At 38.2% G+C, this 17,199-nt stretch overlaps 1 protein-coding gene across 5 annotated transcripts in view; it reads right to left on the reverse strand.

Annotated features, from left to right (window-relative positions):
• mcf2l2 (MCF.2 cell line derived transforming sequence-like 2) overlaps positions 1-17,199 on the reverse strand; it is a 154,014-nt gene that overhangs the window by 50,544 nt on the left and 86,271 nt on the right. For all 5 annotated transcript variants that reach the window (XM_067597970.1, XM_067597966.1, XM_067597969.1 and 2 more), the window contains exons 16-20: positions 9,468-9,534; positions 6,511-6,626; positions 2,469-2,538; positions 2,183-2,275; positions 1,763-1,855 (exon numbers count right to left, since the gene is read on the reverse strand). In XM_067597970.1, coding sequence (XP_067454071.1) covers positions 1,763-1,855; positions 2,183-2,275; positions 2,469-2,538; positions 6,511-6,626; positions 9,468-9,534 — 439 coding nt within the window. The remainder of the gene's footprint in view (positions 1-1,762; positions 1,856-2,182; positions 2,276-2,468; positions 2,539-6,510; positions 6,627-9,467; positions 9,535-17,199) is intronic.

Genomic DNA, 17,199 nt, shown 5'->3' on the forward strand with positions numbered 1-17,199 from the left:
GAGAACCATTCAGTAAGGCAAGATAAAATGAAGAAGAGGAAGAAGAGAAGAGCAGAGAAGAGAAGAGAAAATACAAGAAACAAGCAAAGATTAAAAGAAAAGAGTGAGAGAGGAAAAGAAAAAAGGGAAGAGTGTGGATGAAAGGAAGAAAGAAAGAGAAGATGAGTGCCAGGGAGAATGAATCATTAACAGTGATAGGTTTAGGTAACAGGTTTATCAGGTTTAGGGTGTCAGGCTATTGTTCAAGCAACAGCTGCTCTGTCGTGGAGTAAACCCTCATCAGTGAGTGAAGTGGAAGCTTGTATGGCGACAGGTTTGTTTAAAGGTTTAAAGATGAGTGTGTGAAACAACATAATGATGAAGGGATTTTGAAGACTGTTAATGAATGAAGGCTGTTTTCTAAGCAAGACCTGATTAAACAGTGAAGTCAGTTCAGTATTCTCTGGTGTTTGTGAACATCAAGAAATTGAATTTCAAAAGGATTCTGAATTTTGACAGGGATGTCCAATCAGCATGAATGGGGCACTGACTTTATAGGAACTGGGGCATTCCAGCTGGGGCAGGTCAAGCTGACCATTAAGATAAGCCAAGAAGAAGGCTGCCAGATCCTTAGCTCAAACTTTTTTGAGCTAAGGATCCTCCCCTCCTCTCTCCTTCTCTCTTGTTTCCTCTTCTCTCCTATTCCTTTCATCCTCTCTTTTATATTTATCATCACAAGATAAATCAAATGACAGGAGAACTTCCTACTTTCATCTTCATCAGTTATCTGACAGTGGGCGTTGATCATTTTATGATTATAAGAACACATACTGTATGAATTCTGTTGTGTGATCTGTGTATTCATTCAACATTATTTATCCCTAAGAGATGAAGGCAGCTCATCATCTCGTTGCTATGATGTCAGACTGTACAAAATCTACTTATTTGATTATTCTGTTATGAATAACAGATGAGGTCTAGTATCGAAATAATGTAATGTGTAATAGTTTATTTGTGTTTATAGTGTGAGTTGAAGTACATTATATATAATAACTGTAGTAGTAGCAGTCAGCAGATTGGTTACAGACCTGGGACTTTAACTTCTGCACTCCAACATGAGGAGTGTAGCGGTATATGTCTCAGGGTGAAAATCTATATTCTCACTGTGGCTCTGGGCTCAGAAAGAGCTTTTCATAACTCCTCTGGGGGATTATGTGAAGCAGGCTGAACTAATCAGAGAGATAATTGCACAAAATAATGTTATTGTTATTATTGTTATTAATGTACTCACACATTAGTCAAACACATTTGGAAGATAGATTTTACAGATGTCTTGTAGCAAAATCACATTAAGTATTCAATCACAGCAAGACTTCAGAGGTCATGCCATGACAATATTGTGTGTGTGTGTGTGTGTGTGTGTGTGTGTGTGTGTGTGTGTGTGTGTGTGTGTGTGTGTGTGTGTGTGTGTGTGGGGTCCAGGTATTCCTCACATTGTGGGGACGTAAATCTGTTTACACAGTCATGTTGTGGGGACTTGCCTCCCTTATGGGGACAAAAAGCAAGCCCCCTTAATATAAATCATTAACTTTAGGGTGAAGATTTGGTTTAAAGTTAAGGTTAGTTTAGGGTTATGTTAAGGTTAGGGTAAGGGTTAGGGTTAGGCATGTGGTGGTCATGGTTAGGGTTAGGATAAGTCTCCAGGAAATGAATGTAAGTCAATGTCATGCCCTCTGAAGTGATGGAAACATGACTGTGTGTGTGTGTGTGTGTAGGTACTTGCCTTGAGCATGAGTTGGTATTTGGTGATCCTCTGGACTGGCTTCAGTAGGTAAGCATCCAGAGACAGTTTGTGGTCCAGCTTCTTCTGGCATTCCTGTTGTCACAAACACCAAACATTGTCAGTCAGGGAGGGACACATGACAGACATACCTGACTTTGTGTTAAATCTGCAGGAGTCATATCAAGACACACTTGTCCTATCACCTTAAGTCACCAAATGGGACAGCAACAGTGGAGGGCATGTTGCTGTTAGGAGAATTCAATTATAGCATCAGGTTGGACGATGGCTTTCTGCTGTATGGGGAGGTAACAAATCAAAGACTAGTCTAAAGTAATAAACAGCAGCATGAGCACTTCATGGATGAATCTCCTCATCACGTCCATCACAACCATTCACTTACTGTGTGTGTGTGTGTGTTACCTGGAAGAAAAGACTGTCTCCACACTGTCTCCAGAGGACTTCGGAGCGGGGTTTATTCTGACAGTACTTCTCATACACCTGCAGCTCCTCTTTCTGACAACACAAAAACATGTCTGAGTGAAGAGACAGTCTGAAATCATCTCTTATTGTACTGTATACAGTATATATAGTATCACATAGAGGTATAGGGTAATAAAATGGAAATACTCATGTAAAGTATACGCACGTCACGACACTGTGGTGGAAAGTATTTAGTTACTTTCCACCATGTCTCTCAGCTACTCACCCTTTTCAGGAAACAGGTTCCAACCAGCTCTGGTTTCTCTGCACAGTTCTCTAGCTCCCTCAGAAATGTCCTGCAAGTGATTTGTAAACACAGAATAAGAGCACACACACACATATACACACACACACACACACACACACACACACACAATGCTTGAAGTGACTAAGCCACTAAGATAACATACGTAAGTTCTTAGCTTCAAAACTATGGACTTTCTGTCAGTGTAGGTGCTGCGGTTGTTTGATTGGACCTGTTTGGGTAATTTGACATCCTTGTTTCCATTAGTGCCACAGATTTTGGCAAATTAAATATTTCCACCATGCGACAACACCTCCTCTGTAAAATTGAAGGGTAACTCCACCAATTTTAAACATAAAGGTTAGTTTACGAGTCATAAGGAGTACAACTCAACCTTTGGAAACTGTTGTACAACGAGGAAATGACCAAGATGATGATGTTAAGGTAATTTCAGCCTGGAGTAAAGATATGGGCATCTACCATCAGGGAGGATCTAACAAAAAGATTCTATTGGTTGCATTGTGGAAATCGTAGGATCCAGTGTTTAGAGCTTGACCCATACTAGAGACTAAAGTTAGGACATTCCAGCCTCTGCTGCTTTGATTTTGATCCTTACACACACATTATACACGTTAGATAATAATTGCTGAATAATTGCTGATTGCTATGTAGTTCTGAATTGTGGCGTTAGAGCATTCAACTGTTTTTCACCATTTCTGTGTTCAGCACCAGCTGTGTGGCTGGGATGTCCCTGGCCAGAGAGAGAGAGAGTATTTGCATGGCATCACTTCACCAAAAAGCACAGCGTGACAGGCTTTTATTCCAAGGGTGACAGCCACAATGAAGCCACCAAGGACGTTTCAGCAGAGGAATGAGTAACATTAAGTGCACCGAACTCCATTGAAAATAATGACTATTTAACATAACGATAATTGGTGATGGTTCGCTTGTTAACTAGTCATTTAAGTTGCATTTTTACTGAAACAAATCCACATTTACCTACAAAATATTATTAAACAGTGGCTCCTAACGTCATGTTGCTTGCCATGTTGCTTGCCTCGCATCTAGAAACTTTTTTAAATTGTGTATTTTTATGGGGGAGTTTGGTACAAACGTTGTTAGCTCAGAGGCTGTTCAGTTGTTTTCAGCGTCTTCAGCAGACACGGCCTCAGCACTTCAGGGCAGAGAATACTGCTTATTTTTTTTATTTTGAAACCTTAGTTTATATAATTGGCAATTTTTTTAATCATTCAAATTTGTCCGGGTGATTAATTACACATTTTTCTGTGCTGTGATGAACTCAGAACATATTAATTATTGTTTTACACAGATGTCTGCAGTGTGTTGGACCCCTCCACAATCATCACAGGCAGGTAACCAGCTGGAGGGCTGACATGGTTAGCCCATCCTTGACTCTATCTGTAATTTGATCACTTTCTACGTTGCTCTGTGTTGTGATTTGAATCATGGGGTAACCTATGCAGTGCTGAGGTTACAAGACTGCCCTTTGGTGTGAGTTTTGAAAGTCTGGTCATTTGCTATCACCACAAATGGATCCATGAAAGAAATGCAACTAATGAGGAGATTTCAATTTTGACTTTAATTTTAAAGGTAAAATGTGTTCTGCACATAAATACAACTAGCAGTGACTGGAAACTCACACAAAACAGCAACCACCCTACACTGATTACTCTGCAGCCCCACTCAGATAGCAGTCACGGTGGTTTCCATAGAAACAACGACGGCTGACACTGCTTCTAGAGCAAAGGTGAAAGATGATGGCTAGTATGACTAGTGTGTCAAAGCAAAAAGGACAGATCTGTTTCTACCTCATAATCATTATAAAAGAAATAAATGATTAAATGGCACTGAAGTAAAATATAAACCACATGCAATCAGGATGGAGCAGCTCACACAGCTCAGCACCACAGTAGCAACAGCTGGTAATGGAAACACTGGTTCTGTATCTAGTGATGTAATGCAGTTTATAATGTATGTTTATCATGCATTATCAGCACTCTTACGTGTGGTTTCGAGGTAAGAAACACCCTGATAAATCTGACCAATACGAGAGTCAAAGAGATGAAAATCCTTGAGTTTATTTGCTGTTCCTCCCCCTCTTCAGATAAAATATCTTAGTCCTAACATTTGATTGCAAAGAGGCTGAGTGTGTGTGTGATGCTTTCAGCAAAGGAGCTGTGGATTGAGGGATGTTGGAGTGAGTGGGAAGACAAGAGCAGCCTTTTACCAGCATTATTATTTAAAATAAAAACTATATATAAATGCTGTTATTAATATTTAGAAAGAAGACAGAAACATATGGACATATAATAATGGTAACACTTGGTAACCACTGACTCTGAGCAATTCACCAAGCAGATATACGGATTTTGGGCTTACAGTACTTTGAAACTACTGATATACAGTTGGACACACACACAATCTCATACAATCCAATATTCTAATCACACATTCTACCTTTTTGGACTTTACATTCTTTTAGACTTTTGTTGACACTGTCATGTTTTGAATTGTCACATACCAACTTAACCTTATGGAAGGGATACATTACCATTGCTGAGCTGTTTTCCAAATCTGATTTAACATCATCAATTTTATGCAGGAGATCAGTAAAAGTTATTTCTATGCTATCAAATGTTTCCAGTTAGTTATTTCCAACTACACACAGATTCATTTTAACCTCACTGATGTGAAATTAAATTGAGCTAAACTACAGGTTTTATGCTATTATGTGTGGCAAATGAGGGTAAAAACTATTAAAAACACGTCAATGAGCCACAATGTTACACTGGTTGACATGTTCCTTCATTACTATGAACACACACACTATAATTTATTTTAACTCAATTCCACACACACCTTCCTGCTGCCAAAAATACTCACTACAGCATCAAATGTGGATTCATCCACAGCTGAAAATAGTCCCCAACATATACACTATTTTCTCCTGTCTGAGTAACATTTGATATAAGCTACAATGACCAGCTGGTTTAGGAAAAAAGTAAATACACATTTGTGACCTGGTTTTGACAATCTAGATCTTCAGTACGAACCAATGAGCTTGTGACTGAGAGACGCAGACACAGTAGGGAAGTCAGAAAGTACTGATTAAACTTTTAGTGACATCAGTGATCCTATCTGATCCTTTCTTTACTGTACTTTCTGTGTGTTTTGTCCACCTGTAGTAGCACTGCTCTCTACAGCTGGACTCTGCAGTGCAGCATTTTGCTGCAAATGCGAGTGAAAATCAGAGTGTGTGAATGTTAAAAAAAATACTTTAGCACACTGAGTTGTGACTTATGAGATCAGGATTGGAAAATAAATGGATTTTAAACTCCGGTGCTATTGAATCTTTCATGGCTCCTCTGTCCTTCTTACTAGCAAAGATCAGTGTATAAAACATTCAGGTAACAGCTTCTCATTTTTAGCCTTCGCCAACCGCCACTTTTGCTGGTTAAAATGACAAATGTGGTTGGCAGTAGCTCATATCAGCTGTTTCTAATTAATGTCAATTTCATACTGTATCAATAATTAAGTGGATCAATTTAATAGTTTGGAACCAGGACCTCCAGTATTTGGATTAAGTGGCACATGAAAAACAAGGTGTGGTAAATTCAGGCTAAAGCTAGCTTAATGTGCTACACATTTAATCAACACTGCATATCATCTGCTGATATGTATAATAATGTAACAATTTAAAATTATTGTACATTGCTTAGGACAAAAGCATCTGCCAAAGGAATAAATGTAAATGTAACACTGAGCAGCTGTGTCATCGGATCAGACTCAGTATAGGCAGATATCCATTATGAAAGGACTCAGACCAGGATCAAGGCTATTCCTACCTTTTATGCATAAAAAGTAAAAATAATCTAGCATCTTTGTCTCATAGCTTTGTCCTTTATCGAGGATAGAGTGGTTTCTCAATGCCATGTTATCTTGTGCTCAGCTTCCAGGATACAGAGTATATGGCAGTGCAATGTACAAAATGCATTCCGCCTACCTGTTGTGAAATTCATATATCTGTGGCAGGTTACCAAACAGCACATCTCTCTTGTTCTCTAGGGACGGGGGGATGAGGTGGCTGAGCTCTGAGTTATCAAGCTCTGCAAAATAACCCTGGGGAGGAGGAGGGAGAGGAGGAGGGTAGAAAGATGACACATTGAGGAAGAAAAAGAAAGCAAATAGAAAAATTAGCCATAAATAAACCAGCAGGGCAGCAAAACATCACCGCTAATCATTTCAACCTGAAACAGACTGCCAGAGATTCTTAATGTCTCCACATCTGCAGTGTCAAAGACAATCCAGAGATGGACGCATGTGGGTGATGAGAATGAAAAATAGACTACTATACACTAACACACCATGCTGTGTTTGATGTGATCAATATAATGTACAGTCAGAATCAATGTCTTCCTGATGGAGTTCAACCACTCGTAAGTGTGTAGTCCTGTAGAAAATTGACTGGACATATTCAATCCAAGAGATCATATGACGTTCATACACTGACAGGAAGCTGGAGGTTGGATTTATGAGAAGAACAAATAATGTGTTCTTTCTACTGAATGGCAATCAATGTGGTTAATGAACTCAGAGATACACCAATAGTCATAGTGCTATTGGATATCTGGATTGGAGACTATTTGTATTCAGACTGCACCTGCTGAAATGATCAAATCCAATACCAAGAGCTGTGTCGAGGTCAGAAATCAAAGACGACACATTGGGTTCTCTTCTATCATCCGTAAAACAACGCAACATTTATTTAATGAGGAGGAACTAAAGTGCATCTGAATTATATTTTTTGACTAATAACTCCATATGGTGTATATCTAATGATCACTAATAAACATAACAGATTATACTGGCTGTCTGTATTGGATGAAATTTAAAGATTAGCATTATGCATCAGTATGAGTTACTGTATGACAGCATGGCCTCTGTGAGAGCTCTATAACAACATGGATATACAGTGTACACCTATAGTTAGAGCATTAAAGAATAGCTTTACAATTTTTCAAATGTGTCAGGTGTCCATATGAACAGTGAAAGAGGTTTTCCTCGCTGTAATCATTCCTCCTGTTCATACTGGCTATTAAAAGATCTCCTTCAAATGTGCTTTCAGTGTAAGTGATGGGAGCCAAAATCCACAGTGTGTCCACACAGTCATTTAGTGCAAAAATGCATTTGCACTAAATGACTGTGAAGCTTATATGAGGCTTCAGCAGTCTGAGTTAGTCATATCAAGTGGATATCTGCCACATTTACAGTCTTTTTAGCATCAAATTCCCTCTTTGTGTTTCCTCTGACAGCATTTCACTGTTGAGCTGCGGTGGAAGAATTGTAATAAAAAGAGGGAATTTGGCACTAAAAAGACTGTTACGTTGAAAGATATCTACTTGATTTGACTCATTTGGATGTTGAAGCTTCATATTAGCTTCAGATAAACTTCTAAATACATTTTCTGAAGGAGGACTGTGGATTTTGTCCTCCATCACTTAGGAATGATTATGGCAAGAAAAACTGTTGTTTCAAAGTCCATTTGGGTACCTGACTGTTGTTTTAAGGCAGACTTGAAAATTGTGAACTCATCCTTTAAGTTCAGTTCTGTTTTAAGAACTGTATAAAATGGCTTGGACTTCTTCTATGAAGAACCTTATAAATGTTGTTGATGCATCTCTTGCAGTTGGTACAGGGTATTCTGATTTGGGGCATTTTGCTGATTTTACATGTCAAAGTCAGTTACATGTGATGGGGGGTACTACTCAGCCTGTGAGCAATGTTGTATGATGTCTTCTGTGGCTCTAAGACATTACCTGAGTAATCTCAGGTTGGGTTTGGAGACTGTAAAGTTTTAACAGAAAGTCTGCAAAATACTCCATTAAATGTAACTGTCCTGGATTCAAATGTTACTTATGTAAAAGTATATAAATATTATCAGGAAAATGCAGATATGTAGAGGTAAAAGTACTCATAATTTGGAATAGTCCATATCAGATAGTTATTCTATATCATATTTTTGGTAAACAGACTTTCAGTGTCATAGCTAATCATAATGGAGCTAATTTTGCCTACTTCACATGCTGTTGGGTAGTTCAATATATACCACTGCATTATATTATCAACATTGCATTATATTACTCATACTGTGTAAGCTTTACACAGCATGAGTACATAGTGGAGTAGAATTAAAAAGTGGCATATTCAATTACAGATTGAGTATATTCAATTACAGATACCTGGAATTGTCCTTTAGTGTAAAATGTTACTTTGATCATTTCTAGCTCTTTCTAACTGTAATATACAATATATTGTCTACTTAATTCACATGTGAAGATCATGGAGTGTCACCTAAACAGGTTTATTTAAATTTGGATCTCATTTTTGTAGTTTAATTGTTTCTATAACATTATGACAACATTGTACTCACCGAAGTAATAGCTGAGACCTGGGAACACAATGACAACTAAAACTAAGTCTGACAGGGTGCAAAACATGAGCAGTCACACAATCAGACAGATTGTTAACAAGGTAACAGTACATCTAAACCACTTTTCTTGGAGATAAAAAGTGAGCACACCCAAAATGCGATAAGCATTCCTCGGTACACAGGAAAATTATGTGCACACACAATTGTGACGTGTATGGTACCTCAAGGTAGTCCAGGTAGTTGTTAAGTAAATATTGATGATATTCATAACCTGCCTGATGGTGTTCCCACATCTTGGTAATTAACTCGGTGAGTACAATGGCTAGAAGTATTAAAATAATCCGAATTGTAATAAGATGGAAATTAAACAGTATCAAGAGCAAAGATCAAAGATTGTTTATTGGAGAATTCTCGAGAAAAAGAGGCTAATCCAACTTAGAAGTGCAAAGTCGCAGCTATTTTGACTGTTAGTGAGCCATGATGCATTGTGAAATGGTTGACAAAATCCTTTAGGAAGAGACATACTGTACCTCCATGATGCTTTGCAGCTCCTCCACATACAGCCTCTCGGTTTCAATCAGCTCAGTCATGATGTGTCTGCAGAAAAAGAGGAAAGAATGAGGTGATTTCTAACAGACAAAATCATAATGAAACCCCTCCTGCAGAATTTGCCCCAATAAGCCATTCATTTATTCATCTATCCAGTGGTGTTGTACTCAGGTCAAGGGGGCCTGCATCTGATGGAGACTCTTTGCAGGATGACAAACAAATTAATAAATTAGTAACCAGCAATAAATATATGAGTGAAAAGCCAGTCTATGCTGTGCTTAGCTAATGTTGCCCATTTGGGCCCACTAACTGGCTAATGACAACATAAAAACACTAATAATGGCTTTTCAATCTTGGCACAGCAATAATACCACCCTCACTGAGAAGAGAGTGGTTTGTGGGTGTTTTGAATGAGCAGTGAGATCAGACTTCATCAGGATTTGTCTCCCAATGGACAAATGTGGTACTATTACAAAAGAACAAGGGAAACTTGGATGCTTTACTGCTTTACTCCTACAGGATGCAGCTCATTTACCGTATATGCTCACCATAACAGCAGCAACCAAAAACAAGATAAAAACAATGTACTGGACTTTTAGAATGAGTTAACAGCCCATGTTCACCATTCCATCCATTATATTTTCTGTTGCTTCCTCTAAATTGATAAATGCATCCTTATCTTCATGTTCAATCATCAAAACCTAATCACTTTTCCAATCATCAGGAAACCAAGCATTCATGTGCAAATGTCTTGATTTGCTTAACCAATTTTGTTGGATTCCTTCCGTTCAGAGGGAGTCAACTTTTGTGGCTCTATGGATTGCAATGTTGGTCTGTTGGTCAGTCCACCACTTTGCTACAGACTAAAATATCTCAACAACTATTGGATGTATTGCCGTGTTTTTTAATGACTTTTTTTTTTTACATTCATGGTGCCCAGAAGATCAATATGTGACCTAATCACTCTGGTGATCTCCTTACTTTTCTTTTAGCACCACCAGCAGGTTAACATTTGTGGGTTTAAACAAAATGTGTCAGCAACTTTTGGATAGATTGCCATGAGATTTGATAAAGACATTCATGTTTCCCTCAGGATCAATTTTAATCACTCTGTTGATACCTTAACCAAGGCTGCCAATTCTTCCGCATTGGCCATGAGACTCAGGCAATTGACACTTTTCACACTCTCTCACACCACACATCCATTTTCTCATGCGACAAAAAACAAATTCATAACTGATAATTTTGCACGAAAAGAGGACAGCGCACAGACAGACAAGACAGAGCAGCACAGCACAACAGCAGCACCATGCAGCAGTGAGTTATTCAGACCATCAGGGGGGATGCCAGAAATATACACATATCTATTATATTGTAATTTATTCCCATGCATGCTGCTCAGAGTAATCTCATTCAGTGGCTCTTCTCCCTCTCCTCTCGCACCATGTGTACACAGGCAGGTGTAAGAGTGAGTCACTATAGACATTCTGTGTCTCTATCGCTCTGAAACCTTTTCATGATTCCCAATAATAGTTTTTTAGGTTAGTTGTGAAGCCATTTCCTTCATCCAAATTGTTCGTATTTTGTTGCAATTATTAGACTTTGAAGATGGCCTAGTGAGTATTGTGAATAGCAACCCTCAGGTTCAGTATTGATTAACACAGTTTAATTATCCAAATCACATTGTGATGTGTTGTAAGGCTGTTTGGATTTATATAAATTGTTTGTCCTTGTTTGACCTCGAAGATTGCCTAGCAGCCTGCAACCTACTACCATTTTAGGCTACATAATGTTTTTTATAAATATAATTTCAAATATGAAATAGCCATCCTTCTATTATATACTGTTCTTAATACATTCTTGGTTTTCATAGCACTCTCAATCTAGACTAGGGCAGTTTCTTGACTTAATCCAATGCAGGAAATTTGTTTTTTTTCTCCCCCATTTTAAAACATAATCAGGTGCCCATGGTGAGGAGCATAGATCTTTCTTATCCTATATTTTGAAGAAAATATGTGTAATAGCTGGATAGTATATAAAAATGCTACCCAATAAAGACAAACTAGCAAAAAGAAAAAGTCTTATGAAAAAGGAGTGTGTTGATTTGGCCAGAGAGACCACAAATAATGCTCATTTTATTATGAACAAAAATAAGTACCCAGGAATTCTGGGGAAATCTGCCCCCTGCTCTCAGGAGAAACACCTGGAAGCACTGTATGTGAATTAGTTTGTAATTCAAATGCGAATACAAATGTAATAAATTGCTCATTTGTTTGATAATTTAGTGTACACATTTCTAAACACAATAAAGACTGAAATGATAAGGGCCTTAAAGGGTTACACCACAATTTATTATTGTAGTCCGATAAACTTGGGCAACTGACATGTGACACATTTAAAAAACACAGTAGTCAAAATTGAAGCAGCGTAATCTAGTTATTTAAAAAAAATGAAATTTTGATTCTGAGCATGAAAACTCATTCTTGACTTTGGATATAGTATTTTGACAAAAACCATCTCTAGAGCTTTCAGCCACATGGAATCCTTTCATCAGCTGAAGAAGACAATGAGATGCATTTAAAATCTCAGTAAAGGCTAAGATGTTTTTTAGTCACACTAGTAAGGCCTCTGTGTTTCCATGGTGCATATCAATCAATCAATCGTTTATTGACCACACGACCAAGGTCGATGGAATTTGCTGATGGGAGGGGTTTGCCAATTTTTAAATAAATTAGTGTTTATTGAAATGACCAAAAACTTATTAATTATTCCCAAGTAAAAGCTGGAGTCTGCTTGTAACAAACTAGTTGGTACGATGTCTTGTCCGACCACATCTGAACACAAGTGTTTATAACTGTTCCTAATGGTCCTTGTTCTTTGGGATAATGGTGCACAATTTTTGGATAGTCAGTCCTCAAAGACATTCATAGCCCATATCAGCAGGGCCTGTAACTCAAACCGTTGGAACACTTTGACACGGTTGCATGTGACATATTGAAAGTAATTTAGAGGATATTCTGAAAAACAGAGCATCACATGATTCTGTATGGTTGGCATTGTCCTTCTAAAAGATTACAAAAGATTTGTTTTTATACCATAATATGACTTGACAAATATGAAATCATAACATTATTCTGCAATCTATGTTTAAAATCAAACTTTATTTATATCCCTCAGAGAAAATGTTCTTTTTCAGGGGGCATTTTATGTTTTTATTATAGGGACAGTGGAGAGATGACAGGAAATGAAGGGAGAGCTAGATTGGCGACATGCAACAAAAGTCCACTGCAGGATTTGAACTGCAGATGTTGTGGTTATGTGGCATGCACCTCAACCAGTAGGCTACCGATACATGCCCAGAAAATATTAAACCCTAATCACAAACTGTGACACACTGTGGAGTTTGTAAGATGCTTCAAATAGCATGGCACATATTCTATCTACAGATAAACTAAACCTGGAGATGGTATAGCCATAAAACTAAATCAATCTGGTCAAAGCAAATATATAAAGACAGGTCCTTTTCATGTCAACTTGTATAACTGTATATGTATAATTTATATGCCACCACAAGCCCATAGAGACATGCTAAAAGGTTGTTGGATGTACTCTACAATTTTATAGGTCAATAAATCTCAAACTAAATGCATACTGCTGAAAGCCCCACTATATGTGGCTGAGACAAACTCTACTCACGCCCACTTCTCTTATTTTCAATTGTTGACAAATTAAACATTGTTAAATGTCTTGCATCACTTGTGAGGAATGTACACAACTTTGTGCAACTTCCGCTGAACTAGATCTGAACAAGAATGGCTAAACAAACACAAACAATATCAAAACACAGACAGTTATGAAACCTGAGGCCAAAAAAGAGTAAGAGTAAAAGTAATCTCAAATGTAAAAAAGAGGAAGTTCAAATGTTCCACAGGGTATTATGCAAGTGACAGCTGAGGAAAAGGTCACTATTTTGTGTAGCCATGTACTATCAGCATGTAACTAATAGATGTCCTAGAGATAAAAGACCTACACATTCATTTCCCATTATAAATTAAAATAAGCCAATTCTATAGAAGTGGCATAATATTTCCTAAAAGACCGGAGAATCCCAAGTATTTTTGTTACTTTATGGAACAGGAAAAAAAATGGAAGACAAATGTATCATTTCAGAATTACATGTCATTGTGTTTATTACTTTTCTAACAGACACAATTAGACAAAAAAGACTAATTGTATGAACAAACATTTTGACATTATGAATATAAACTGAAGTCACACCCATGTCCCTTTGGTAGTTAGTGAGGGGGAGAAATATGAAAAAATATTATAAAAAATACAGAAGTCCATTTTCACTAATGGCACAAATTAGAGCCAAAGAAACTAGAAAAGGAGATGAAAAAAAATATAAATGGACAGAGTTCTGTGTGTCTGCTCAGATGGGTAATCAATGAGCATGCTGTTGAGGTAAAATAATAATAATAATAATTATAATAATAATAATAATAAAAACAGCATTTCAAAGACATCCCATTCTCATTTCATAATGTCATAAGTGGTTTGTCCAAGTGGTGTTGCCATACCCTAGCAGAACCTTACATGCTGTAAACCGTTTATATTAAAATAATTTCTTTGTAATGACCATTGAACAGTAGAGACCGAAGTGTCAAAATTTAACGGAATTTCTTTTCTTATATAGGAAGGACAGTGCAACACACAGGATGAGGTTGCTTAAGTGGGCATTACAGGTCTTTCTTAATCTATCAAATACAGATATTATAGATAAGGTCATGTCTGTTTACAGTTCTCCTGTCCAATAGCCATCTTGCCCAACTAACCCCCAGATTACACATCTCATCCTGTCTCCAACGAATTTTAACTTCCACATCTTTCTCTTTACAAATATAATGCTGAACTTCCTTTAACATTAGCTGATGAATCTGCTGATGTTGCAGAGTTGCGGCACAAGACAGGAACAATTCATCATGATCTATGTAAAATAGTAACATACATACACAGTGTAATCATCATTTTTATGACAGTTTATGCGCAAATCACATCCACAGTTGACTCAAATCACGCAGTGACAAACAACACTAAAAGATCAACGCGAGATGCTGTAGTGAATAAGAGGTGGTCATTATTATTTTGAAAGTAACATGACTTGTAATGGATCAGTGAGTCTTCCACAGCAGCTTAGTTTATACTAAAGTAGAATCAGCAGCAAAGCTTCAGTCAACCGATTCGTAACTTTAGAATCAGGACATCGAGCAGTTCATAGTACATATGGATCTATCCAGGGGTCAACGTATGGATGTAGTCCAATCTTTAACATTAAAACCGATTTCCAATTCCTATTGGTGAATCATTACACCCCTCATGTTGTGAAAGCATTTCAGGTGTCTCTCTTGTTGTTGCTACAGATCTGTGTTGCTACTGCAAAGCCTTAAGCAAGATCCAGACTGTAACTGAAGCACTTCTCTCTAACCTTGTTATAATGAAGAATGTGCACAAGTACAGGGACACAATGGGCTAGTCTTGTGTGCTCCTTCGTATGTACAGCTGCACTGTTAGAAAATGCTCCCGACGTAAGTGCTGGTGCTGGATTATATAATTTCACAGATGCTCTCATGCACACAGACACACTTATCCTCCTAATGAGACTCATGGACAACATACAGCTATAATTAGGTTTATTGCACATGATGTGTGTATCAGCTGATGCAACTCTGAAGACATTCTATATTCTGCTGAACATGACATGTTAACTGAACGTTCCCTGACAACAAAAATAGTTCTGAGTAAATAAATATTTAGATGAACCCTTTAACATGTCACTACATTTGATTCAGTATAACTGCAAATACAAACACAAATATAGGCCTCGGTATTGAACACATTTTGCACTAAGTACAAACAAAAATCAAGTATTGAAAGTTGTCGATGAGCGTCAGGTCAGATTTGTTATCTTATGCTTATTTATTTGATCACATTACAGCTGCAATGATTAATTGATTAATCGATTAGTTGCCAACTATTAAATTAATGGGCAACTATTTTAATAGTTGATTAATTATTTTGAGTCATTTTGTTAGAAAAAAAAAGTCCAAATTCTCTGATTCCAGCTTCTTGAATGTGAGTATTTTCTAGTTTTTATTCAAAAAATAAAATTTTATTCAAAAGTCTGTCTTAAACAACAATCAGGTGCTCAAATGAACAAAAAAAAAGTTTTTTCTCGCCAATATCATCCCTCCTGTTCATACTGACCATTAGAAGATCCCTTCATAATGCACTTACAATGTAAGTGATGGGGGACAAAATCCACAGTCCTCCTTCTGTGCAAAAATGTATTTAAAAGTTTATCTGAAGTTAATATGAAGCTTCTGCGTCCAAATGAGTCAAATCAAGTAGATATCTTTCAATGTCAGTCTTTTTAGTGCCAATGTCCTTCTTTTTGATACTATACTTCCTCCCAGTCCCAGCGTTTGGTCAGTGCGGATACTGCAACGAGATTCAACATTTCCTCTCAAGTAAGCCATTTAAAAAGATTAATTTCAGAAAAATAAGTGAGGACATGTGAATGCTTGTTGGCGACACCATTTAATTTACATACTGTAAAAGAAAAAGTGCCAGACAAATATATACTGTGTTGAACATAAGATATAACACATTCCCATGAAAGTCACCAGGTAACACGGTCACTGATAACCAAACCAAATGCCCGACCAGTTACTTTCCTCTGGTGCCAGGACTGCTTCCACCGCAGCTCAAAAGTGAAACACTGTCTGAGAAAACACAAAGAGGGAATTTGATGCTAATAAGACTGTAAATGTGGCAAATATCCACTTGATATGACTAACTGCTGAAGCCTCATACCCAGCAAACATGCCCATGTGGGCCCACTGTGGGTATGTGTGGGTTAACTGTGGTGAAGTGTGGGCAGGGCAAACCCACACTAATCCCACATGGACCCCATGTGGGTAAGCCTATGCGGGGCCCACAGCAGTTTTGCCCTTTGGGGCAAAACTCTGAGGGCTTTCTGTGGGCAGGCCCACCGCTGGACTTGTCCACAGAAAACCCACATGGGCCCCCTGTGGGATAGCCTGTGCAGGGCTACAGCAGTCTTGCCCTTGTGGGCCCCCATCATGGTTTTCTGTGGGAAACCCACTTTGGGCTTACCCACAGAAATCCAACATGGGCCCCACTGTTGGATGGCCCATGCGGGGCCCACAGCAGTTTTGCCTTTTGGGGCCACCATGAGGGTTTCCTGTGGGAAACCCACTGTGGGCTTGCCCACAGAATTCCCACACAGACCCCCCTGTGGGTTAGTCCGTGCAGGGCCCAAAACAGTTTTGCCCTTTGGGGCCACCATGAGGGTTTCCCATGGGATAGCTACTGTGGGCTTGCCCACAGAATGCCGACACAGGCCCCCCTGTGGGATAGTCCGTGCGGGGCCCAAGGCAGTTAACCAAAAGGACTGGAATGTAAAATTTAAATCTGTGTTTGTGGTATGAAACATATCGGTTTTTGTCACTTTATTTGAAGAGAATTGATTGGCTGTAGTTCCTGTCACTGTTTGTTAAAAGTTTTGATCTGCTGAAGGCCTTTTGATTGTTTTTCTCACCCTAATCCCAGAAAACATGCCCCTTTGGGGCCTGTGTGGGGCCACTGAAGGAAGAAAAATGAGCTTTGCAGGGGCAGCTCACTGTGGGCCCC

This window comes from Thunnus thynnus, chromosome 8, assembly GCF_963924715.1.
Source record: "Thunnus thynnus chromosome 8, fThuThy2.1, whole genome shotgun sequence".
Classification (NCBI taxonomy): Eukaryota; Metazoa; Chordata; class Actinopteri; order Scombriformes; family Scombridae; genus Thunnus; species Thunnus thynnus.